At 48.8% G+C, this 25,548-nt stretch overlaps 9 protein-coding genes across 9 annotated transcripts; 3 read left to right on the top strand and 6 right to left on the bottom strand.

Moving 5' to 3' along the window:
- Window positions 1–1,955: 1,955 nt before the first annotated feature.
- On the top strand, window positions 1,956–4,942 carry FOIG_08799 (uncharacterized protein). The gene has a single exon (XM_031208864.1). It carries the CDS (start codon window positions 2,175–2,177, stop codon window positions 4,740–4,742), a length of 2,568 nt encoding a protein of 855 aa, XP_031061870.1. The 5' UTR covers window positions 1,956–2,174; the 3' UTR covers window positions 4,743–4,942.
- A 660-nt stretch (window positions 4,943–5,602) lies between these two features.
- Window positions 5,603–6,784, bottom strand: FOIG_08798 (uncharacterized protein; the record flags this gene model as incomplete). The annotated part of the gene is made up of 2 exons (XM_031208863.1): window positions 5,603–5,790; window positions 6,361–6,784. The coding sequence occupies 2 exons, from the start codon at window positions 6,782–6,784 to the stop codon at window positions 5,603–5,605; spliced, it is 612 nt and encodes a 203-aa protein (XP_031061869.1).
- A 3,678-nt stretch (window positions 6,785–10,462) lies between these two features.
- On the top strand, window positions 10,463–12,673 carry FOIG_08797 (oxalate decarboxylase). Its single transcript, XM_031208862.1, has 3 exons — window positions 10,463–10,903; window positions 10,954–11,773; window positions 11,825–12,673. The coding sequence occupies exons 1-3, from the start codon at window positions 10,824–10,826 to the stop codon at window positions 12,410–12,412; spliced, it is 1,488 nt and encodes a 495-aa protein (XP_031061868.1). The 5' UTR covers window positions 10,463–10,823; the 3' UTR covers window positions 12,413–12,673.
- Window positions 12,674–13,137: 464 nt separating this feature from the next.
- FOIG_08796 (uncharacterized protein) lies at window positions 13,138–14,346 on the bottom strand (the record flags this gene model as incomplete). Its single annotated transcript, XM_031208861.1, has 1 exon — window positions 13,138–14,346. One exon carries the CDS (start codon window positions 14,344–14,346, stop codon window positions 13,174–13,176), a length of 1,173 nt encoding a protein of 390 aa, XP_031061867.1. The 3' UTR covers window positions 13,138–13,173.
- A 564-nt stretch (window positions 14,347–14,910) lies between these two features.
- On the top strand, window positions 14,911–16,788 carry FOIG_08795 (uncharacterized protein; the record flags this gene model as incomplete). Its single annotated transcript, XM_031208860.1, has 2 exons — window positions 14,911–15,389; window positions 15,444–16,788. 2 exons carry the CDS (start codon window positions 14,911–14,913, stop codon window positions 16,786–16,788), a joined length of 1,824 nt encoding a protein of 607 aa, XP_031061866.1.
- Window positions 16,789–16,981: 193 nt separating this feature from the next.
- FOIG_08794 (uncharacterized protein) lies at window positions 16,982–18,393 on the bottom strand. The gene has a single exon (XM_031208859.1). The coding sequence runs from the start codon at window positions 18,320–18,322 to the stop codon at window positions 17,120–17,122; it is 1,203 nt and encodes a 400-aa protein (XP_031061865.1). The 5' UTR covers window positions 18,323–18,393; the 3' UTR covers window positions 16,982–17,119.
- Window positions 18,394–18,991: 598 nt separating this feature from the next.
- Window positions 18,992–21,537, bottom strand: FOIG_08793 (uncharacterized protein; the record flags this gene model as incomplete). The annotated part of the gene is made up of 5 exons (XM_031208858.1): window positions 18,992–19,943; window positions 20,016–20,379; window positions 20,428–20,585; window positions 20,672–21,386; window positions 21,459–21,537. The coding sequence occupies 5 exons, from the start codon at window positions 21,535–21,537 to the stop codon at window positions 18,992–18,994; spliced, it is 2,268 nt and encodes a 755-aa protein (XP_031061864.1).
- Window positions 21,538–22,116: 579 nt separating this feature from the next.
- FOIG_08792 (uncharacterized protein) lies at window positions 22,117–23,128 on the bottom strand (the record flags this gene model as incomplete). The annotated part of the gene is made up of 3 exons (XM_031208857.1): window positions 22,117–22,586; window positions 22,642–22,890; window positions 22,948–23,128. 3 exons carry the CDS (start codon window positions 23,126–23,128, stop codon window positions 22,117–22,119), a joined length of 900 nt encoding a protein of 299 aa, XP_031061863.1.
- Window positions 23,129–23,692: 564 nt separating this feature from the next.
- Window positions 23,693–25,243, bottom strand: FOIG_08791 (uncharacterized protein; the record flags this gene model as incomplete). Its single annotated transcript, XM_031208856.1, has 2 exons — window positions 23,693–24,832; window positions 24,884–25,243. 2 exons carry the CDS (start codon window positions 25,241–25,243, stop codon window positions 23,693–23,695), a joined length of 1,500 nt encoding a protein of 499 aa, XP_031061862.1.
- Window positions 25,244–25,548: the final 305 nt, after the last annotated feature.

Genomic DNA, 25,548 nt, shown 5'->3' with positions numbered 1-25,548 from the left:
AGGTAAGAACCTAATTTCGTCCCGTGTTACGAAATCTTTCAAGCATGATGCATATCTAATTACAGATAACACGAAAGGCCATGCTCCGGAGGCCGCGGGTTCAAGAGCTGCAGAAAGTTTCGGGTGATGACGAAATCTCAACACGCAGACAAGGATGGTTGAATGAAATGATCAACTCTTTAAGCTCTGGCCATATTATTATTTCACAGGTCACACCGAAATCTAGTGACCGACAACTGTTTTCGGGCTCCGCGGGGGGGTTTATTCGTCACAATGCGTAGTAATTGACTTGCAGTCAAGGGGCCTACCATATTCTGGGTTCTTGAAAATGACGCAAAAGCTCCCAGTTTGGACGAGATTGATTGGTCCTCTCAAGTGAGTTCTCAAATAGTCTAGCTTTAGCATTGAATCCTGAATCTCACGATATATTTTCTCGAATAAGCGTTAGGATGACATGCTCAATAGCATTTCATTTGATGGAAAATGCATGTTTTGTGGCTGCGAGAGTGGGGGTTTCACAGCTGATGTAATTCTGTTAGTGGATTTCCCGCGTCCTTCGGGCCCCGAGCTCCAGACTGTACCCTGTTTTGCATTGAATCCTCCAGCTATCAGATTGGTAACGAATGGTGATCATCTTCTAGCATCAAATCCTTCTGTTTGGGGGCCAAAGTAAACGGCAGAGGAAAACCGAAAATTGACGGTCTGGGCAGTGGCGTAATTGGCCAGGTCAAATGCTCTCGGATTGACGCGGTTGCTGATTGAGGGAATGCCCGACGTGACAGGTGCGAAGCTAAATCACAAATTCGCAATTGCAATTCGATTGACAGACATGGCTTCACTTCCAAGAAATGGGTAGGGCTGAAGAGGGTGGCAGAGTCGAGCCAGCCAAGGCAGAATGGCTGCTCTTCTAGACTTTTCTTCCCCTTTGAAGATCATAACACATGCCAATCAGAGGCAGGATATCAGCCTGGACCAAGCCCCTCCAAATTTAACACGCGACTAACCCGGTTGTTTTCCCTGCGCAAGGTGGCACAGATCAGCAGGATTTGCTCCACATTGATTGGCGATAAATGGGGCTGTGTTTGGACTCACTGGCTGGCCCGTAAAACGACAAATGTAGTGATGCACAGGGCACAAACAGTTGTGAGTGACTGTGCCTCGTATTACCTACCAACATGCAATTCGGCGTATTCCCGTTACGGCCACTGAATGTTGGCTGCAAATATCCCAAAAAAATCATGATATTGTCGTGGCTTGTTTATGGCGGTCTTAGATGTCATGATTCGCAGAATCTGGAGCTGCATCGGCAAAGCTGTCCACAACAACAGCTGTGAAGGGGCCATTGTGCATTTTGAACCGTGTTACCGAGCCCCTTTGCCCCTTACAGCTAAGCTTTAGAGGAAATTAGAGGCGAGGACCAATCAAATCCATTGCCGTTAGCGGACCCAGCCCTGGAATGACCCCTGTGTTTTGGGGATCCATCTTCTGAAATCTGTGAAGTCTGATGCATGGGTCTTGACGTCTATTTCAAATGTCGAATTTCTATGTGCAACTTGTCGGTCAATGACTGAATCTGACCGCAATTATCGCCATGCTGCACCTTCAGATTGCCGTGATGGATGCAATTTATGGGAAATGCAAACTGTATCCCTTGAACCCTATGTTCGGGCTAGATTGACGCCGCCTAGCACCATCTTCGCCTCGACGCTGACAATGGCACACTCAGCCCGTTCTGGTACGTGCCGAAGGTCCGGGGCCAGCCGCCCCAAAAAGCCTAAGTCACACGAGTCATCTCCTTTTCAGTGACCCGTTGTAACTATTTTGATCACCGACGGGAGCCCTGATTGGAGCCAGACGCATGCAAATGTCAGCACTGGCAGAAGCTGACCCCCAAAGGGCAAAAGGGCTGAGGCTGAGGCTCCCTCCACATCCAGTACAGGTACAGGCAGTTCAGGCAGTGAGAAAACCCCTTAATAACGGTCTTGCCCGTGGTCCCAGCTGGGCGCACTCTGTTTCAAGCTTTTGCCTTTGCTGTTGTGTCTTTTGCCATGCGATGCTTTTCTGTAATAACAGACTTTTTTCTATGAGAGCTTATTTGGAGGCTCAATAACGTGGCATCTTTTTTTTTTCGCAGCGTGTTTCTTTTCTTCTTCCTCTCTTTTTAGACAACAACCATGATGCAAAATACGACACCGTCTCAGGCGGCCTTGGCGCTCGCACGCGCTCTCCTAAAACGAGTACCCAACCGCCAGTTCTTCTTCACCTTCACAGCCCTCGCAGTCTGGGGCGCCAAGATAATACATATCTACGCACACATCAACGCTGTACACCAAAACCTATTACATCGATGGGGCTATTCTTTCGTTACACAAGATGTCGTCGTCCTCACCCTCATTCGACTCCTCCTCGACCAATGGTCCACGAACCTACCCACGCGGTCGCAAATCGCCGTCCTCGTCTTCACCGCGATATTCATGTTCATCAACGCGCTGCTCAGTGTCGTCTCGATATCCTTCTACCTCGTCGCCGGCTCCGAAATACATTACAGCAACATCTCTCTGCCAAACGACCCCTCCTCCAAATCGTTGATGCTGTCGGGCAGCGTCGCGTTTACAAGTGTCCTCTGCGCCAACATCTTGTTGAGCTGGCTCCTCAAAACACCTTGCTACAAAATCCATGGCTATGTCGCTGAGGTTGTACATCGATCGATCGCCAATGCTTGGCAATTCCTTCGTCGCATTCTTCCCCGCCAAAATCGCTACGTTCCTGTCCCGAAAGCCGATCTCGAGGGCCAGACCGAATCCTTCGATGACGAAAGTTCCGACGACGACCTCCAAGAACAAAAGACCCAGCACCTGAGCCCGTTTCAATTCCGACTAAGAACTGCTTTGAGATCCGTGCCATTCGCTTTGGCCGCCATCTTCTTGCTCACACTCCTTTACGCGGCCGTCGCACGACCCTCCGATCGATCCCTCATATTTCTCTCTTATACTGCAGCGCTGTCACCATTCGTGGATTTTTCCTCGGGACCGACATTACAAGACTTGCCCAGTGTTTTCGGCACTGGCATTCAGCATAGCTGGGACAATCTCACTGCGCTCGCGACGGCCGAGCCATTCGATTGGCTTCCTAACGATCAAGTATTGGCCGGGTTTGAGGATTGGCACTTGAAGCGCCCGCATTACAATGCTGATGTCGATCCATTGAAGATATCGAACCTCGGGCAAGACCTTGTTCCCACACTGAAGGACAAGCTGCAAGACGTTCCCATCCGACATGTTGTTCTGTGCTTCCTCGAAAGCACACGAAATGACGTTTTCCCAATCAAGAAGGATGGAAACATTTGGGAACTTTTAGCATCAACATTCCCCAACAACACGATTCCCCAAGAGGCTCATGAGAAATTGGCCAATCTCACTCCTACCGCCAACTATATCACAGGCGATTACGACGATGGCTTCGACCACGAAGGGTCCAAGCCCAAGCGCGGCGGCGTTCACTTCACCAATGCCCATACCACCGGCACCTTTACCTTTAAGAGCTTGGTCGGTACCTTGTGCGGTATCGGCCCATTGCTAGCCGACTTCAATCTCGACTACGCGCACCATGTCTACCAGCCTTGCTTGGCTCATATCTTTGCAGCTCTGAACCAAGTGTCGAACACTACCGACGCAGGGTCGCGCCCCTTCAACGACTTCAAGTGGCAGTCATACTTCTACTCAGCTGCGACTTTAGGATATAACAATCAGCAAGAGTTGATGGAGGCAACTGGATTTCCGGAGGAGCATCTCATTGGACTTGAGTGGCTACGATCTGAGAATGCGACACACGGGCCGGTAACACTACCACGAATCAACGGCTTTGCCTTTGAAGAGGACCCTCTGGAGGACTACTTCCGTGACGTGTTTGTCCAGGCCAAGGAGAAGGAGGAGCGAGTTTTCTTGTCGCACATAACATCGACAAGTCACCACGCCTACAAGTTGCCTGAGGGGGAGGAGTACGTCCCAGTTGCTAATGGCCATGATATGCTTTCGCATTATCTCAATACAGAAGGCTATGACGATCGATGGCTACGCAAGATCTTGGATCTACTAGATGAGCAGGGTGTCGCTAATGAGACCCTCATTGTCTTCGTCGGAGACCATGGCATTTCGATGCCTGAGAATGGCGCCGTGTCGCCTTACTACAACCCTAGCATCGGCATCGACCATGTTCCTCTAGTGCTATCTCACCCTCTCCTGCCCGCATTCGACATTCACGATGCAGTCCATTCCTCCCAGATCCTGCCAACCATCCTCGATCTTCTCCTCGAGACAGGCTCACTAAACAACGCCAGCCGACAAGCGGCTTCCGACCTCGTCCGCAATTACGAAGGCCAATCCCTAATTCGACCACTTCTCACGAAGAACGAGACAACCGGCCAAGGCAACTGGCAGTTCGTTGTCGTAAATCCTGGTCGCGCTGTAGTAACTGCCCGAGATGCCCGTTACCCAGAGCGCCATCTTGCCATTCCTCTCATCGACAATGTCGAATGGCGATTAAGCAACGTGGACGAAGATCCCATGGAGCACGACTCTGTGCAAAGTTTCGACTTTACTTCTTTCACAGATGTTGTTTCACGGAGATTTGGCAATGACGTTGCGCAATGGGTTGAAGAGGGGGCTTTCATAGCGAGGTGGTGGGCGGAGGAAAACCACAAACGGTGGCAGTATGGGGAATATGATGAGCGAGAAACATCTTGATGAGTTTGAATAGAATAGGAATAATTACATCACATTTTACATGTTCAACCTATGGCAAAGTTCATGTGTGAAACCTACCCATGTGCGCTTTCATGTCTAAGCCGTCGGTTCTGAACAAAGCATGGAAATTTCTTTTGTCTAGATACATGGAAGTCGTCAAGACCGCCCCTGGCCGTCAAGTTCTTGATGAGCCACGAACCAACAATGGATTTATCTCGTCATCTCTTTGGAAATTACCTTTTGAACATTCACTAAACCTCTGCCCCTTCATATCTCGTGGAAGTTTTTTTTTGGCTAGAAGCTTATATCGTGAAAAAGAATATTATGTCCTCGCCATGTGTGTTAGCCGCCTAAGTTTAACACTATGGCCAGCAATCAGCTAAATAGCTGCAACTTCATGGTCAGACACTGTTTGCCTCGTTATGGGCTGGAACTTCATATGGTCTTGTGTAATCATAGTTCACACAAGTTTCTTCAATGCTACATAGACTATTGTGAAGTAAGCTTTGCTTGGTATGCTGAAGTATATTGTATGTATACAAGAAGATTTTGAAGAAGGAATGTAGCAAGTCTTGGTTTCGTGTGACCTCCACTCGGAGACTTTGAATGTAGCCATTTCTTCGACCATATCAACAATGGTCGAAATTGAGAGACTCTGCTAAGGTGCTGTAAACCTTGCCGATATCTCAGCCATTTAGATTAATGTCACTCATCTGAGATTCTTTGCTTCATAACCGCTCAGAGAAAAACTTTCACTGCAAGGTACAAGCCGTAGGTCAAATCATATATTCAATCCATCATTACTATCATCTATTAATCCATACCATTTACATATCCATTAACCATTAATCCGACCAAGCTCAGAAGTTCATGACAAAGGCAGCACCACCGAAAAGGGCGCCGAGCGCAATGGTAGCAGTGGCCTGGGCAGCGCCTTCAGTGGAGGTCGAAGGCGACAGGCCAGTGGCCGCAGCTGTGTTTGTGTTCTCGGGAACCCCTGATGTGAAGGGGATGTCGCTGACGGAGCTGGCGCCGGAGATTGCAACCTCTGTGTTGCTCCATGCCAATGAGAAATGTCATGAACGCTGCGTGTCATCAGGCTTAAGCTCTTACGCTGAATCATATTCAAGTGATGCTCCAAAGCTTGGTAACAGGCTGAGTTCTATGGTCTCCTGATAGGATGTCTAGCATTTGCCTTATTATAATGTCTCGTGTTAAAATATCTCTTGTTGAGATTAAGTTTATCTGTTAGTCACTTGAAGGTGGAGACATGACAACTCGTAAATTGGCATTTCTGGATGAGCTGCTCGCTATGAGTCAAGATCAGCATGATTGCGGTCAGAGAGCTAACACATAATGGGACATTGATTATAATACAGAACCCCCAAAAGCAAAGGTCTGCGTGTATTTCTGTAACTGAATAAGGGAGAGGTTTTATCAGAATATAAACTTTCAACCGGGCTAGGCTATATGTTTCAAGTTTTACCCCAACATAGCTAACTCATGAAAGTCCTCCAAGAAGTACAAGAGCAAGTGACCGTGTTTACATCTCAGAACAACTCATCGTAAGGGTGTTTAGCTTAGCAGCCGCAACCACACTGCTGGCAGTCACCCTTACCGCAGAACTTGTCGTCAGTAGGACAGTCACTGTCATTGGAACAGCTCATCCAAGCACCCTTTCCGTCTTTGTGGGCAGACCAGCACCAGAAACCCCACTCGACCTCCTTGGCACTGCCGCAGTTCTGCCAGCACCAATGCTTGTCGCAGCCAGCCTTGGGCTTCCACTTTGAAGAAGTGCATTTTCTCTTCTCAAGGACGTTGACCTTGGTAGAGTCAGGGTTGCGGCTGTGGATCTTGACTGAGAGGGGATGCTCCTTGCATTTGCGGAGCTCAGAGACGTCCATGCCGGCGGGAAGAGTATCGAGATCCCATTCTGCGACGCCGAGGGCACCGCACTCAGCTGCGGCGTTGGGGGCGGAGTACATGTTGACGGCAAGGGCCTGAGCGGCGAAGAGGCCGAAGAGGGTAGCGGTGAACTTCATTGTGAATAAGAGAGGAGTGTAATTTTGTGATGATGAATGTGTTTGAGCTGAGAGTGAAGTACGAGCGATTACTCTGGAGATAGCAACCTTCTTATACCCATCCGTGGACTCAACCTTTCGTAGGTTCCTCTATACCAGCACTCTTATTTCCATAAGAGGAAAGCTCCGATCGATATTCCACAGTATAAAGAGAACCCTCAGCCGATGTCCCACTCCAATAATGTGGCCATTAATATCATGATGCCCGATGGACCGTGAATCGATTCGCAGTGTTCGTATAACTGGAACCCTGAAACTTTGCACCAGTGTAACACAGTAAGACTTATGAGAGAGAAGGAAGCCAATGAGAAGATATCGCCCCCATTATATACACCGTGGAGAAGCATTTAGCCAAAGCGTACTTCACTGCACGTTGCAAGACCTGGGATGGTTGGTCAACGTCAACGGCCATGTCATCAGGCCATGGATACAGCCCTAGACTGTGGCAAGGTGGAAACCTTATTGTTTCAAGTGCGAATGAACTTCCTCACAATAAACATTAACATTTATGCGGAGTTGAAAAAGCCATGTCGACTAGTACGATATGGTAACTTGAGAGCCTCATTTCCCCCTGACTTGCCCGGCTCTTGTTTGTTTTAGGCCGAAGCAAATCAGTCGTAGAATTCTTAGACCACGGAGAATTCTGCACGAATCAGGTGTTTCTAATGGGGCCCTGCCGTTTTTGCATTTTTGGTTGTTGGTTATTTGGTAAATCACATCACTAGTTTAAGCTGTTGGTTGTCCCCTGTCAACTCTCGAAAACGCCCCTGTGAGTCGCCATGGCTCGATGCCATCTTGGGCTTATGATGGGCAGCTGCCTTGTTCATAAGATACTATTCTCGTGATATGGAAACTTCCGCTTCATCTTCGAGTGTTGGTCGTTTAAAACACCACACTTGTCATTGAGCCCCTGTAGTCCACCTCAGCCCATCGGCACCTTTGCGGCCCGTTCCTGGTTCCCAGGCGGATAAGTGATCGACAACACCACTACGGAAGAAAGAGTTCTCTCCCCACTAGTAAAGGGCACAGTGAATGTCGAAGTTGAGGATCAACGACATGTTCTGATCCAATGTCATAACAGCCGGGTTGATGGCATCGATCAGCGATTGACTGTCTGGATACAATCTGGAAGTCGCCATTTGCGCCATAGGCCATACGATTCACAGATCGGGGATATTATTCCTTGGCGAGAATATTTTACTCCCGTGCTACGTGGTATAGTGGCATTCCATTGCAGCCCTAAATCACCATGGACCACACACAGCCCTCTCTGTCTGCTTGGCCACTGTGTAGTGAGACCCAGCCTGGCTCAAGGAGTCAAGACATGGTATGTGCTGCTTTCAGGCTGCATCTAGGGCGTGGCAATGCCTCGAACATTGGCTCAAGCAATAAAATTTGTGCTTCTTTCAGCAATACACCGACTCTCTCGCCACACTAACGCTTTGACTTGGGGGCTGACGCATGATTTCTGGGGAAGCGGCGACTAACACGAGTATTCTTTGTCGCTCACATCATCCGAGAATCTAAGAGAGCGAACAAGGGTATCGGGGAAAAGCACGCCTAATATTCGTCTTGCCAGCCGTATTCTTGCTCCGAGATACAAGGGTTGGCCGGCTCCTTGCATCAAACGGCCAACGAGCCCTGAACTAACAGTGCTGGACCTGAAGCAGCCAACCAGGACGTTTTCGCCAAACAAGCGAATGGAGAAACGTGGCATCAGTCGTTACCGATAGGCACAGTTGGGGCTGTGAAGAAATTGGTCCTAACCGCACAATATTCCCAATGGTAAGAGCGTGGTTAAGTATGCCCGCTGCACGCCGAAGTTGATATGGACGGGATCAAGTACCCTACCACAACAACTGTCTTCACGACTAGTGTGATCTCACAGATACATTGCGTGAGCCGAAGACTATATTAGGATGGCGGGTTCCGTCCATAATGATCAGAAATCGCGCATAATAGTCCGATGATGATCATTGCCATGCCAAAGTCTCTCAACCAAGGGCACGTTTAGTATAGAATTCCAACATTTGCTTTCGCATGGAGTAATATCTTCAACTAATCTAAAAATACATTTGTTGTCTGTAAATTGCTTCGATTGAATATACATCAGGCTTTGTTTCTGTCTCGCTGGTTTCTGTCACTCGCCGGCTGGAAATCCGACAGAATGTACCTCTTTTTGCCTCCGACATTTGTACCTTGGCCCATCGAACCAGAGCTTCCCGGCCATATTTAGAGTCTTTGCAACTAAGATGCACTCTTTGAATATGTTGCAATCTATGCGTATTGAGGCTAGCCAGCATATCCGTGTTGTTATTTCTTTGTACACTCCTCCCAATTTCCCTAAACAGTTCAATATAGGGTCCAGTTTGCTTCTCTTGCATTAATATGTTCAAATTGTTTACTTGAGCTTGCGACCAAGCTGATGTGTTGAGAAACAAATTTGGTCTTATAGTTACACTTCGAACAAAAGCTTTTATTCACGTCAAGGCAGTTTCCATCATTCATGTTTCTAAGAATTTCCCAGTCGGATTTCAGTGCTTCAATCTTCTTAACAGTTCCTCATCTTGTCTTCCTCGACGGTCAGCACCAGCACTGGCCATCTGCGCCTGATCGAGTGAATTTAACATCAGAAAACCAAACCAAAGGCTTTGGCTGGAATACAGCCTGAAGGGTGAAATGTATCCTCTCTTGAACTGTACTAGTGCTCATGACTGGGGTCAACTCTGCTTGAAACGTTATTTAATGACTTTTGCCATTTGTGTTATTTTTCGTCTCCTCCCTTCGCAATGAACCTCGATTGATCAATAAGTGGCCAGGCTATATCTTCTGCCTGCAAGAAACCAGCTTACTTTTAGGCTCTCGTTCGAAAGAAATGACGCTATCTCCAGCAAGGCTTCGACGCTTTGACTTCACGATATGCTATTTCATCCGTGCGTTCCGTTTGTACCAATGAGAATCTCCAAGGTATGCTAAGCCACGAATTCAAAGCTGGGGACAAGATATGATTAGACAGACTGCGTAGTAGATCGTCGCATTTCGCTTTTACTGGCCTTTTCGGTGCCGAAGGAGACAGAAATCAAGTTTCTCCTTCAATTGGAATTTTCTTTGAATCAAGGATCGCGGATACCAAGTGCCGGACTTTCCAGTCAGTCCCTTGCATCTGAGCAACGTTTCAACGAGATGCAACCTCAAAGACCCGCTTCTAAAAATCTATGCCTTCTATCTTAACGGACACTTTTTATACAACTCTAAAAAACCTTTGAGGATATAGGAAGAATAGTCCGGCATTAATACTTTGGATGGTATGTTTAACTTTTAGATAGCGTATGGGACTATCAATGGTACTTCTCACGAGACGCAACACAATACAAGAGTTGTGTATATGTTATGATTAGGTTGTAAGCCTCGAAGGTTGAGTAATGCAAGTGCCGAACATCCGTCGGCTTTTGATGCCAAGATAATCCCGGGCCTTTCGTGCCGTTCCGTGAGACTCTGAGGGTATGAACCGACGAATTCTACTGGTTCGCGGATGTCTAAATCATTACTAAGAAGCATGGATATCATCAACAATTTCGCGATTCGGGTATATCGAGTATCGACCCTCCTTCATGTCAGTTCTTATGTCCATCATCGACTCTGGCAATTGGGTAGTGCTGACGGAACTTTTGTCTTGTGTTACACATACTACCTATCCGAATGCTCCGTCGGGACCGAATGCTTCCATGATGACTTCGGGATCTCGGTGATCTCGGGTTTAACCCTACATCACGGGGAGCCCAATTGATCAACCATGAGAGGATATTGATCGTCCATTACAGGTAATACTATCAATTTATAATACCTCATTCTCGCGGGACCATAGAATAGGTTGAGGGCTCAAACTCCATAAGAAGCAGCAGCCTGCCTCTGTCCTCTATCTCTCGCAGCACAGCTCGCATCTTTCAATTTGTACTATCAAGACATACAGCTAGGCCTAGTCCTCGTGAACATCGTCAACATGGTACACCGTAACACCTTCTTCAAAGCATTGGCGGCTTCACTCTCTGTTGCTCCAGGCTCAGCACTCCCTGCCCCTCAGTGAGTGCACACTTCATCTTGATGCCAAACTAAAAGCTAAGAAATACCAGAATGGGCGATTATGGGGAGAACAAGGGACCTGTAGGTGGAGTTAAGCCCCCGACACCAACAGTTACCTCAACCAGCGGTTCTCTATACGGTGACTCTAGCTTACTCGGTGGCAACGCTCCCCTCCCAGATCCTGACCAGGATTCTGCCATCGTCAAAGACCCAAAACATGTCAATGGCCAGGCAGCTGATCCCAAGCTCGGGCTCTATCTGGACTTTGACGGCGTGGATGTGCCTCAGCCAATCCGAGGCGAGCTAGGCGCTACAGATCCCGGTCCTCGAACTTACGACTATGAGAAGCTCAACCCCGATCTTTTTGCCCCTCCTGGCACAGATGCCGGAGATGTCCCCAATGCCATGTGGCCACTTGGTCTTTCTCACAACCGACTCGGTAGTGAAGCCGGCGCCGGATGGGCTAGACAGCAGAACCAGGATGTCCTTCCCGCTGCAACTGATATGGCAGGAGTCGACATGCGTCTCGCGCCGAATGCGTACCGCGAGCTACATTGGCACACGGCCAATGAGTGGGCCTTGGTAACAAAAGGCTGTCTGCGTGTTGCTGCTGTCAACGATGAGGGCAAAAGCTTTGTCGATGATCTCTGCGAAGGGGATGTTTGGTTCTTCCCTGCTGGCATACCTCACAGTCTCCAAGCTTTTGATAAGGGCGTTGAGTTCCTGCTGGTATTTGATCAGGGCACCTTCTCTGAAGATGAGACATTCCTTGTATCCGAGTTGTTCTTGCGAAACCCCGTCTCCGTTCTGGCAAAGAACTTTGAGACCGAGACAACTGCTTTTGATAACATCCCGAAGGACGAGCTTTACGTGAGTGCATTGCCTCAGCGTCTATCTACATACTAACATATGACTTCTCAGATTTTCAACGGAACACCAGCGCCGAAAGATATCGAGAAACAGAACGTGACAGGTTCAGCTGGAGCGCTGACGGGTAATGGTTCATACACGTACCATTGGTCTCAGCAGAAGCCTCATACCGTACCCGGAGGCTCTGTTAAAATTATCGACCCTACGACCTTCCCAATCGCCAAAGGATTCTCAGCTGCTCTAGTTGTCGTACAGCCCGGCGCACTCCGCGAGATCCACTGGCATACTACCTCTGATGAGTGGAGTTACTTCCTCCAGGGAAGTGGCAGAATCACCGTATTCAAAGCAGCCTCGTCAGCTCGCACCTTCGACTTCACAGCTGGTGGCGTTGGATACATCCCTGCTGCAAACTCTCACTACGTCGAGAATACTGGAACGGAGGACTTGATTTTCCTCGAGGTTCTTCAGGCGCCCAAGTTCTCAGATGTTTCTGTGGCACAATGGCTGGCCTTGACACCCAAGCAGATTGTGAAGGACCACCTCAAGGTTTCTGACAAGTTCTTGGATTCTTTGCCCAAAGAGAAGGCGTTCATCAAGACCGGAAACGTGAATATGACAGCTATCGTAGACGAACCTTAGAGATCATGCGGTGGAGACGAGGCTACGGATATTAGACCGAGTGATGTGACTCTTTGTAAGGATTCTACTTACTAAGTTCTGTGTGGTGATTATAAACTCTCAGCCCAGGTCTCATGAGCTGTGAATCCGCTGGCTGATGGCTGCTAAGTTATTATCATTTGGGTTGTGCCGACGGTAGCACTCCACTCCCAAATCTCAATTAGCTACCAGATTTCCTCAGATACGGTCGGTAGATGTGTAATAAAATGTTCTTTCAGGGAACGCGTTCGTCTCCGAAGGTGAACACATGGGCTCAGAGGATAATTCCCATAGCTCGTCTTCAACCTCCGAGACATTCAAAGTAGCCATCATAGTGGTGCTGAGTGACTTTGAACTTGATCGAATCTATGCTTGCAGATTGGTGGTGCAAACAGCATACGCTATGCTTTTGGGTATATTGCGCCTTTTTGATGGCCCCGTCATAAATGTGGATTGGATGAGTTGTATAGATTGGGCCATGGAAAGGCGACACTCGCGGTGCATCGGCGGCTATATTAGGTCCCAAGCCCAGAAGACTCTGGTGAAAGCAAAGGTACAGAGCGACGCAAGTATCTGATGGTGTGAGTGTTGGCAGGGCCGTAATAATATCCAACGTAGAGACATGAAGCCATACGGAATAGCTCAGCACGAAGTTGGCAATGGCTCTGAACCCAAAGTTAAGCCTTCTGTCCCTGAAGTATGAGGTAAGGTATTACTAGAAGACTTATATTATATCTATGTACTCAAACATCTCCAAGAGACTGTAATGGCCAAGCTAAAGCATACTGCCAAAACGAGCCAACTGTCCTGGCCACTAGGTAGATCAAGAATGAGCCAGAATGACCAAATATCCAAAATTCTCGATGACGGTGTAATATAGCCCCATAGAATGCTAGAACGACAAGAGCTTCCGGTCTATGCTCATATAGGGCCTCGATGTACTCGTCAGGAATAACCAAGGGCCAGGTCATGACCGCGTGAGGGCCAACATCAGATCTGGATGGCTCTTGTTTCGTTATGTCCAGTACCCATTGAATCCGGTCAAGTGCCGAGAGACAAGCTTCAGTAGAGGTAGACGACGTTGAGGATGACTTGAGGAATTCCCTCAGATGTCTTGTGTCTTCCCCTGAAGCCTCCTCCTCTGTTTTCTCGGATACGACTTTCGTATGCATGAGTGGTTGCAAGTCGGAGTGCAGGATGTTGTGCCAGTACTTCGCGGTGATGGCCCGTACCCCCCTATGAAGACGAAGGTAACTAACAAAATCTTCAACAAACTCAGCGAGAGTATCATGACGCTGACAGAGTGTCTCGTGAAGGACATGAAGTCCAAGCAGTGAGGCAAAAAGAAAAGTCGGCACGTAAGTGTCTTCGGATATCTGATCTTTGGCTTGGTTGAATAGGCCTAGCGCTCGTGTCTGTAGCTCAGTGGCTTGTCGACGGAACGACGATGCTTGTACCACATCCTGAGTTGACAGATGAAGCGCCGAAAGCGCGAGGACTTGATCCAGGAGATAAGGGGCCTTGGATGAATTCTCCAGGGCAACATCGATAATGGGCTGAGCTATTGACTGAAGAGCCATGAAGTCTGACATGTTCATCATAGCATAGTGAAGGAATACCATGTGGGTTACCGTAAAATTCGGCCCAGAATGTGGTGTAACATCATCTGTCTCTCTAGGAGCCGCCAGAAGATTGCTTTCAAGGACGTTGGTAGGAGTAGATGCGGCGTCGGTTGCGTTTGGGGTCGAAGGCGTCGTCGTAAGGTATGGACAAATCAGGCCGCTTATGACGCAGTTCCGGCATTCCGGCTGTGTTTCGTCGCATTTTATATATCGGTTTTTGCATTCCCTGCAGCCGTTTCTTGACTTTCGGTGAGCTCGACGACCTGAGAGTTTGCTTCGTTGCTGTTTTGGCATTTGTCGAGGAGCACAAAGAGCAGCGGATGAAATTTGGCATGAACCAGTCCGCGAATACACGGATGCCCCCTACGAAAAGTTAAAGACTTAAAGGTAGTGTAGAGAAGAGAATGTAACAAGGAATCCAGGCAATAATTAGCATGGCAATGCTCTCTATAAGCCGAATTTGGTTTAGCCAAGTGGACTTGGGTTTTGGCTTGGCCCGGCGTACGTATTCCCGACTGAATACGATGTGTTCGAGATTGTACCAGGCTAAGAAACATTAAATAGCGCCAAGCATTGACGAATCCGAGCCATCTTTCATACGAGGGCTACAAACCAGGAAACCAGGATCCACGTTTAATCTTGACAAATTGATCTATCATGCAAAGCCTTTCGAGGTACGGAGAGCAACCATGTGGGTTTCTGGAGCCCATGCTCACGGCTAACTTGAGAGACGCGTAATTGGCAACAAGCTTGGGAGATACTGCTGATATAAAAGAGCATGAGGTTTGAGTGAGTCGAAGTCTAAAAAGAAGTAAGCAGTATCGGGTCGAGTCTCTAATCCAAAAGCCTTGTAACACCATGAGAGTCGACGTTACTCTCTTCGCATCCGCGTTGGCCTTCTGCACCACGAGTGCCGCCGAGTTGTTCTGCAAAAACCACCCATCCAGTACACATTGGCCTTCGGCCGGGGAATGGGACGCCCTCAACCACACCGTCGGAGGCGGCTTAATCAGATCGACGCCTGTCGCCTCGTCTTGCTACAAAGACAGCAATTTCGCATCTGTCTTCAGCTGCAAGAACGTGACTGAAAGCTGGTTCTTATCTGAGTTTCATGCGCTACAACCCGAGTCAATTGGGTATTCTTACTGGGCAAACAACTCGTGTGTCCCTCCCAACGACCATGGCTATCGATCCGGACAAAGCTGTAAGATTGGCGGTCTGCCTCAATACGTTCTTGAGGCTACATCTGCAGCTCAGATAGCCACCGCTATGAAATGGGCCAGCTCACGCAACATCCGCATCGTGATAAAGGGCACAGGACACGATCTCAATGGAAGGTATCTCGAGCGTGTTAATCTGAAGAGGAATACGGCGGGCTGACATCCACAAAGATCTAGTGGCGCTTATTCTTTGTCCATCTGGACACATCGGCTTCGTGATATGAGCTTCCAGTCTGACTGGCCTCATCCCTTGAAGAGCATAACCGAGCACGTCGCTGTGGTCGGAAGTGGCAACAACTGGGGAGATGTGCTCCAGGGGGCTTACTCAGTGGGAAGAACAGTCGTCAGCGGTCAAGATCCCACGGTTGGTTTAGGCGGATTCATCGGAGGCGGTGGGCATGGTCCTCTATCCAGTCACCATGGCCTCGCCGCCGATCAGGTTCTTCAAGCCACAGTCGTGACTACAGACGGTCGTATCCTGGTCGCGAATCCTGCTCTGAACCAAGATCTTCTCTGGGCCATTCGCGGTGGCGGCCCTGGCCTGTACGGAGTTGTCGTTGAGTATGTTTTACGAACTCACCCTTATCCCAAGAACGTGGTCTGGTCATCAATCTCTATAGACCTTGCAGAAAATGCGACAGTTGAGGCAGCTACGGCCTCTTGGAAAGCTATGGCGGTTCTGGTCAGAAGTCTTCCAGGCTTGATGGATCTTGGAATCACCGGAAACGGGTTCGCTTCGACATCAACAATCTCAACCAGAGACAGCCACTCATCCGTTCAAAGGGGCGTCGGACTCAAAATGACACTATTTGGCTACAACACCACGACCCTGGCACTGAAATCTTTGCTTGAGCCAACCAGCCGCAGAATGATGACTTACGCTGATGTTGAAGGCCTCAAAGTTACAATGATGGAGCCAAAGATGGAATCTGATTACTTGACCTTTTTCGATGTGCTAAACCCGAACCCCAGCGCATGTAGCGATATCAGTTTAGTCTCCAGTCGTCTACTCGGCCATTCCCAGCTCACGGATCTGTCTTTGGCGGACGTTCAGACACATCTTTACACCATCATGAACTCTCAGGTTGAAGGAGAACCCTCAAACGTGATTATTGGTCTCCAAGGCGGACCGGGTCCCAGAGATGTATCACACGACATGCGCGGTGGTCTGAACCCAGCATGGCGACAGGCCTACCTCCACCTCTTAAGTACCGGTGTCAAACTCAACGTAACCAACCCCAACATTCAGGGCGAGCTCAGGGTGGCGGCCGAGTGGATTGAAGAGCACAAGGAAGTTGTGTGGCGTAAGTGGGCGCCCGGTTCCGGCTCCTACATCAACGAAGCAAACCCCTTCAACGGGAACTTCAAAGAGGACTTCTACGGCGCAAGTTATGACCGCCTTGTTGAGATCAAGCAGGAATACGACCCGACCGATAGCCTCTACGTCCTTTCAGGGGTTGGTAGTGACAAGTGGCAGTACGATTTAAACAGCGGGATGCTTTGTGCTGAAGATTAAAGGTAACGAGAAGCTGCATTGCCATTCCCATATGTTTGTATATTATTGACTAGATAGACCTCATAGATTTCTGATGGATTCGATTTGACGATCTTCGTTAAATTCTGTACATTTATCGCGTTATAGCACCTATGCATGCGCATACTAGGGTTTGACTTTAAGGGAAATCGGAGCGGGAAGCCATCAGCGTTAATACGAAGTTGAAAAGTTAATAATGCGATGATTGCCCAAACACCATTCTACACGTGATGCTAGCATAATTTAGAAAGCACCGCTTTAACTCTCCAGCCACCAGCGACGCGACATGAGAGCCTTGTGTGAAATGAATGCATCAAGATCCAGGAATATTTGACAACGGCCAACTCATGCTTCCCTTCCAAAACGGTCCAAGGTAACTTGCTAGTGCTTCGATAAGAGAAGCCCTACAAGATTCAAAGATCCAAAACGGTCGAATTTGGTACACGAAAGCAAGGTAAAAAGCCAGGACAGCCATGGCCTCAGGATTGCGTAGATATAAGGCATCGATGTAATCATCTGAAATAATGATCGGCCAGGCGAGGGTGGCCTGGATTCTGTTGCTGAAACTTTGAGCATTGTGGTTTGCAAGATCAAGTACCCATTGCATCCGCTTCAAAGCATCAATAGATGCAGTAACCGCCATCCTTGAGGCATCCGGCAGTGATTCTAAATGTTCACGCAGAGGTTTAGTCTCGGTCCCGGCTCCCAGGTGGTCAATTCTGTTGCCAAGCTCCACGATGCCCAGAAGGGAAGCCAAATTTGAGGCAAGAATTTGGTCCCAATAATCTGCTGTCACGGCACGAATTCCACGGTGGACACGCACGTAGTCGACGAACGCGCTAACGAACTCGCCGAGATTATCTTGATGATCTCTGAATGTATTGTGTAGGACGTGGACTCCGACAAGGGAGGTGAAGAGGAAGGCGGGCACGAAGTTTGACTCGCTGATATTCCCACGGGCTTCGAGAAACTGACCCAAGGCACGCGTCTGCAGTTCTGTGGCGTACCTAATGTAGAGATGCTTGCGTGCCTGCGCCGTGGTAGATTGGTATAAAGCACTCACAGCAAGCAATTGATCGAGGCAGTAGGGAGCGGTGTGCGCGCTCTCGAGAGCAGTGTCTAACACCGGGCTCATGTCACCGCTGACTCCCAGATATTGTCCCATATTGAGGATGGCATGGTGGAGAAGAGTCATGTGGACGGCGTCATAGCGAACGGTTGGCTCCGTACCAACTGCCGCTGCCGCCGTAAGCAGATCGGTAGATGATGAAATCAGTGCCGGGCTGTTGTTACTCGCGCTCGTGCTTGCAACGGCGGCGACAGCGGCGTTGGGGCTAAGTCCGGCTTGCTGAGGCGTCGAGGCATACGAGCAGCTTCGGTTTCCCAAGGCACACTTGGCACATCTGGGTCGACCCTCGTCGCACTTGACATGCCTCCTCTTACAGGTGACGCAACCTGCTTTGGACTTTCTGTGAGTGCGACGACTCTCGTTTTGGCCTGGGCCCTCGGATGCCATGCGTATGGAAGCAGCAGCTCGGATCTGGGAGGGTCAAGATACGAGGCCAAATGCGAACCTCTAGAGGCACATTTGAAGGAAGACATTAGTTATGAGTTAAAAAGCCGCCGTAGGTCAAACTGACTAGACTAGCCTTTGAAACACGGTGCAGGTGGGGTTCAGAATACGAGTCAAACGAGGCGTGGCCAATTTACATGGTGTTAGCGCTTCGTATTGATATACGACATAAATGCGAGATGAATGCGAGACGACCCACTACCCTCTCTAGCTTCAGGAATTTAATGAATGAGGGTTTCAAACTGCAGCCCGTTCACAATAGCCACAGCAGAAATGTTGGTTGTCAAGGGTAGGGAGTACTATTGATAATGCAGGTGAAACGACGAGATAAAATACATTGTCTCAAAATGAGAATTAATAAAACATGAAGTGCCTTGGGACTTCTCTCCGCATCAGTTTGTCAAAAGAATCTAGGACTTCGTGCTCAAGCACCCTGTCTGTCCCAGCTTTTCCCGCGAGGTATCTGCCTTCTAATCGCCGGGCCAGCTGGACGCTTCGCCGTGTCTGACAAGAGATCAAGTAAATGATGCTCTGGTGAATACCTCGTAGTGGGTATGCGCCTGTGCCGACCGCCGCTGTCCCGAAGAAAACGTTAGAAACCCCACGTTGCTCTCAAACAGGCTGAAAAGAAGTGACAAACGTACCTGCGAGCAGCATCAAGTGCAAGTTTGCGATCGCTTTAGCAATGCCTTTGAACACACCAAGGGGACCGTCTTCTTTCGCGCCTAGATACGGCTGAACGAACAGGCCTGTGAGCCCGTCATAAAAAGCAAACACAAGCACCTGAAGCCAGGTTGCGAGGCCAGCCTTCCAATCTCGAATTACTCCGAAATCCCTAACTTGGTGACCCCACAGCCGGGGAAATTGCCACAAACCCTCGGTGAAGGTAAATGGGATCTCAACGATGGCAGTTGCGACAGCTTTGACCAGTGCTCCTAGCCCCAACACAAATGCTAATGCCGCTGATTTGGTCACAGCCACACAACTCCGACTTTCCTTCGGTCTGATGTAGAAATTGGTTGGTCTAAGCTCTATAGAGTTCAACTCATCTCTTTGGTCGTGCTGATCTCGACGAGACAGTGTTCTGACTGGCTGCTTGACGGCGCGTACTGCTGCCCTGGCGACGTCTGTGGTGGCGCCCAGCACGGCGGCGAGCACGCCAGTCAGAGGGTCCCAGCGACGGGTCTCGATGATGATCTTACGTGTTTCAATCTGTTGTAGCTTATTGCCATCGATTTTGAGATGAGTCATGAGAATGTCCGCAGCGAGCTTCGACAGTTTTATGGTGTTCCGTCTCCTCGAATACTCCCAAACGGCCGGGAGTCCTTTGATGATATCACATTCGACAACGTAGGGACGGAGGTGTTTGTGAAAGGATGCGACGGCCTGTTTGACGCCATTTTCAGACTGCATTTTGCTCGCGATGGACGCAGCGGCTTCCGCAGCTTGGGGTGTCGAGCAAAATTCTATCGCTTCGACGAGTCTCCCAACAGTTATAGCCTTTTGCGGGATAGGTTCTGGCCCAGCCCCAGAGCTTGCTACCATATTGCCCCAGAAAGGTTGACTGTTGGAATGGTTAGTCTGGTACACTCATATAGGTTCAGCGAGGTGTTGCAGAGAAATCAAGAAAACATACTCTCCAAAAAAGGGGACAATCGTGGTTGGTTTCCCGTAGAGCAGACCACATGCAGTAGTACCAGCACCACCATGGTGCATCACAGCACTCACTCGTTGAAACAGCCATTCATGCGGGCAATCTCCAAGGAACATCACATTGTCGCTCTGGGGTCCGTCCAGCTTACTCCAGCCCCGAGAGATCAATGCTCTCGTTCCGGTAATGCGGATCGCCTCCAATAGCATATGAGATAACGCATTCGGGTCATCGATCACGATGCTACCAAACCCGATGTATATAGGTGTAGGGCCGTCGCGCAGAAACTCGGCGAGAGCTGGAGGCGGTGTATAATCGGGAGGGTCGCGGAAGAAGAAACCGCACACATCTATTGCCGGGTTAACTAATGGTTAAGGGTGTGGTCGCTTGTACTGACCTACATTCTCGCTCCAGTCTCGAGGTTTAGGCACCAGAGCTGGCGACCAGCAGTATGTGAATGGAATACCAAGCTTCTCTGTTAGCCTTGGCCCCTGAGAGAAAGCTATATCCTCCAGATCCAACGTCGCTCGCCATTTGTTGATAATATCTCCGAGCCTGGCAAAGGATAGATTAGTTTAGGATCCCAGCTAAAAGTAGACCGAGAACCCTAGATGAAGGGTTTTAGGCTTGGAGATACGCACCCTTGCCAGGTTAATACTTCAACTACTCCATAGGACAGGTAGTTAACCTTCATCTGTTCCGCAGCATCTACTCGTCCAAACTTGACATTGACCAACGGATGCGGAAAAGCAGCTGTGCTTGTCCAAGGCATGGTAAACATCATATGCAAGGGAATTCCTAGAGCCTGGGCACAGTGAATATGGGCGAAACTGGGGGGGTTTGCAATAATGGCATCTGCCACAAAAGGGGCAAAAGTGATGGGATCCGGATTGACACAAGAAAGCCAACAGCCCCGCAGCATCTCTTCAACCATTATCCTCTTCTTCCCTATATCACCGGCTTTGAGACTTTGTACGCTAGGGATAAGGCCAGGGTTGCGAACCATGTACGCCATCAACTCTGTAGGATCGCCACCAATAGGATAGAACTCTAACCCAGAGTCATGCACAAAAGACTCAAATGTATTGTGAGTGGCGAGTCTCACCCTGTGGCCGTGTCGTTTTAACTCAGTGCCCAATGCGACGAAAGGTTGGACGTCGCCGCGGCTGCCAACGACTTGGATGACAATATTGAGTTTGGTTGTGAACGGTTCGGAATCAGCAGGTCGGGGCTGCGGAGCCAGAGCCTTGGACCATCTGTGACTGAGCTGTGGAACCCGACCGAGTTTTGGTCTCGAAGTGCGGGTGAGGGCATTGATCGTTCGGGAGTCGAGCTGTAGCCCAAGCCGGCCATCATCTTGCAGCACAATTAGTTAGCTCGCTGTAAGTTCTGTGACGTAGCTCCATTGGTGACTTTTGGGATAAGAACCTTGAACTGTCGGTTGTTGTTGTAAAGTTGCCTCCGCAAGGTTGCCTTCGTACTGGTAGTAATCCGTATATTGTGACATGGCGGCTTGGCCTGGTAGTATTGTGCTTGAAGGATGCCGGAATCAGAAATTACAATTCGGAAAGGCGGACATCTCACGGGAAGCTCCAGCCCTGTAGGTCTGGCTACTCTTTATGTGAAAAAGTTCCAAGTTTATCTTTTAATCACATGATGGAGTGAGTACGGTCACCAATCGTCACTGTACGATGGAAAGTGGCGACATGTCAATGATGGCATGGAACCTCAAGCCAAAAGATGACCTGAGGGTTTCATAAATGGTCAATGCGTGGCTCAGCTAAGAGCTTGACCATCACAGCCGCGTATAAGGTCAGACACGTATCACATATAGTGGCTTTAAGATCCGAAGGAATCCGAGGGTATGGCAAGTATACGAGTTTGGGAGTTCTAGGTAAAACGACTCGGGATTGGCTAATGAACGCTAAGCTAGCTTTTCGTGGCTCGGCTTATCTCCACTAAGCAATCTCAAATGCACCCCGAATGACTCAGCCTAACTGAACGCTCAGGTCTCCGTCACTAAGGTTGCATCTTAACCTAGCGAATGCTGCGAACCTGAGACAGAAGAGATTACCTCTGATGAGACTTATGGCTTCGCCACATATGGTCTTTGACCAACCATGGGTACATTGTCGAAACTTCCTGGGTCTTGGCCAAGGGGATCCGATAGCGTCTGGTATGTAAAGATCGCACTTGGGTGGCGCACTGTAAAGATGACTGCGACGATAATCATAAGCAGAGCATCAAGAGTATAGACGTAGATCTCCTTTGAAATCAATGAGCCTGTGTGACCTTGAGCATATTCTATCATCCGAAAAACGGATCGCACCATGATGAGCGCACTGGTAAAGTAGAGTACGGCCATGAATGCCTGCCATGGAGCACCGGTGCTTAGGGACCTGCTGGTCGGGCGACGTAGTATGCGCATGTGGAACATTGCTGTGACAACCATGAATCCCCCGAAGAATATGACCTGAATCGCGAGACCGACGATAATGATTGTGTTGCCGAGATCCTGGCTTCCTTTGTCGCTGGCGCTAGCGAGGAGCCCGCCACCTGGTGATGTGAGTTAGGATAGTTCCAAAATGCCCTGGGGCTTTAGATATCGCACCTCCACCTTGTCCGAAAAACGAGAAAATGTCTCCCATCAAGAATATCTTGGTAAGCAGGTCCACCCTGATCACTGAGTGATGCTGTCCTTCAAGGAAACGTATGAGCCGGCCCAATGCCATGTAAATCGAAGCTGCATAAAATGCAGGTCCGAGGAGGATAAACACGCTCTGCAAGATATAAGGCATAAGATCCCAGTCGGGAGTTTGCGTTGCCGAATATGCGCGGGCACCATATCCAACTGTTTCCACTATTCCTCGGTGTTATTAAGTCTCATCATTTCAGGGGTCAACCAAGATAATCGTACAAACGCATCCTATACAGAAGGGAATAAACGACCACGTCTTCATTTTGAAAACAAGCTGGAAGTGGCGAGCGGTAACGAGACCGAAAAGAACGGTAAATAAAATTGCCGCTGGCAGGGAGGGCTTGTAAAGATACAGCTTGAACCCATCAGTGTCGGTATCGGAGGCCGAATCAGATGCCATGGTAGGTATTAATGAAGAGGGGAGTTGACTGCTGGAAAGATATAAGAACTCAAATGGACTGTTCTATCATGCGAAGTATTGCAAATATTGCCTTTGAGTTGATTTGGAACGTGGGAACTATATAGACGGACCTTTTTTTACTTCAAGCAAGGCTTCTGCATCACGCAGAATTTGGGAAGCCTAGGATGTGGATCTTAAGAGCACAAATATGAGCCCTTACAGCCAGACCACTCTGGATGAATACGCGGCAGGGCATAAACGCGTAAAGACTCGGGTTATATCTTTGCTCCGTAACTGGAACCAACGACCGTGTCTATTGTGTGGATTAAATTGCTACAGGGCCAATGCATCGAGGTCTCTGATCATTTGGGATACGTGCTGATTTTCTTTTAGCCAATTACCATATGTGTGAATATATATGTAAAACTGTATACAAAGTAACTTTCACTAATCGATTATCTCTATTCTTCAATGCACAATTCTTTTGTTTAGAAGAACGCCATGGAAATTATCTGACCAATCTAAAGGTTTTCCAAACGCTATTTGAAGCGATTTCGGTAAGCATCAGCTGATATCACAAACCCATTGAACGATCTCCTTGCCCATGCGAAGTACCAACTTCTCATAGTGCGATCCGTTGTCAGCGAAAATGCTACAATGTGCTCCAACTTCATCTGTGCCCTCCATGGAGATGCGCACCCACATAGGATCAGCCTCCGGCGGAAGGATGCAGAATGTGCGCCCCTCATCCGGCTTTACTGCAACTTGCCTGTCCGCTTGACCTTCATCGGTCAGTCGTTCTTCTTCGGAATAAGTGTGACTTTCTGGAGCACCTTGAAATAGTGATAACAGACATCCAAGGAACTCCACTAGTTTTGACAAGAGCGCGCTGAAGCAATGCAAAAGATTGGTAGGCTGATATGGTCTCAAGCGATGGCCGAGAGGTCTGTACGCCTCGTTGGTCTTTCGTTCTTGCAGACACAGAAGATCAGTGGCGGATTGCTCGTAGTGCCCTAGGCTCTCCACCTCAGTGCTCCAAATATCAGAATCTCGGAAGAGGTCACCTAGTATATGGTCTTTTCCAGCTTGCTCAAAGAATCGTCCTTTGTCTGTGGCTCCATTACCCCATGAAGAGATTTTTGACCGCCAACAATACTGTCGTGGTGTGCAGGATGTGAAGAAATTCAGAAACCGGATTTTTTGTCGCCTTCCAAGATTTCCTGATTGCGCAATTTGCTTTTCGTATGCTGGGAACGACTCATTGTAGCCCTCAAGAGCTCGTAGCTCGTGATACCTAAGCCTCAGTGTCCAGGGTCGCCTTAGACAGCGTCCATATGCCCAGTGCGAAGTAAAGTAGGCAATATTTTCCCGTAACCAACACTGGAGGCCGCTGTTCCAAACTGACTGCATGGGTTTGGGCTCAGATGGTAGTCTATTCGGCCATACTTGGTTGTCGTTGAAGAAGGGGGGATTGAAGCCCGCATCTACTAAAGATGCGGATGGAATCGTTGGTAGAAGTCGAGAAGATGAGGAGTCCGACTCAAGCAATTGAGCCTTTGTTTCGATTTCTGTATGTTTAGGGCGGAACAGAGAGATGATGCCAGGAACGATAATGCCGGGGTTCAGGCCCAAGAAGGGACAGTCGAACGATATTGTGCCGATTATAGAATGGCGTTGCTGGTGATCCAAATTGAGAGATTCTTTCTACAGTTAAAATCAGTAACGACTTGAATTTTAATTAGAGGAGGAACTTACTATCTGAGCAGCTCGAGCAGCCAAAAAGCCACCCAGGGAGTGTCCTACTAGAATGACGTCTGTTTGGGAGTTCTCGTGTGGCTGAAGCCAGCGGCTGAAATTTTCTACCGCGATATCCATGGAATTACGTGTTTCGTACTGTGGGTAGATCTTTGAATAGACGACGTAGGTATCTCCGAGGGCTTGTTTGAGAAAGCTATGGACGTGAGAAGGGAACTGACCGAATGACTCTTCAGTCCCGCAAAACCCATGGATGTATATGAGAATCAACTTCCTCTTATCAGTCACGAGGTCAGAACCATTGAAAGATTGAGGCAACAGTTTAGGTGAGGGTTCACCAGACTCAGCGTAAGAAGCCATCTAGTTCGAGCTGAGTGCAGACTTAGCACAAGTCTAAGTCTCTGACATTACCCAGGCTAGTGACAGTAGGTTGGCCACGGAAGATATATCTAAAGAACTTCGCGCAGACACTGGGCTGATTCATTTTGTTAAACATAGATCAGGAGTCGCGTCTGGCATAGTCCCTTGTACGCCGTCGATTACGTTTGGACATGCGGCTTACCCGAGCCTAATTTAGAAACGGGATGCCCGTTTCAGAGGCTAGATCGATCGGCGCCAGCCTCGTATTTGCTCACTACCTGACGTTGCCACAGATTCCAGAGCTC

Source organism: Fusarium odoratissimum, assembly GCF_000260195.1.
Source record: "Fusarium odoratissimum NRRL 54006 unplaced genomic scaffold supercont1.13, whole genome shotgun sequence".
Classification (NCBI taxonomy): Eukaryota; Fungi; Ascomycota; class Sordariomycetes; order Hypocreales; family Nectriaceae; genus Fusarium; species Fusarium odoratissimum.
The sequence above is the reverse complement of the archived record's forward strand: the minus strand, read 5'-3'. Positions and strand labels throughout refer to the sequence as shown.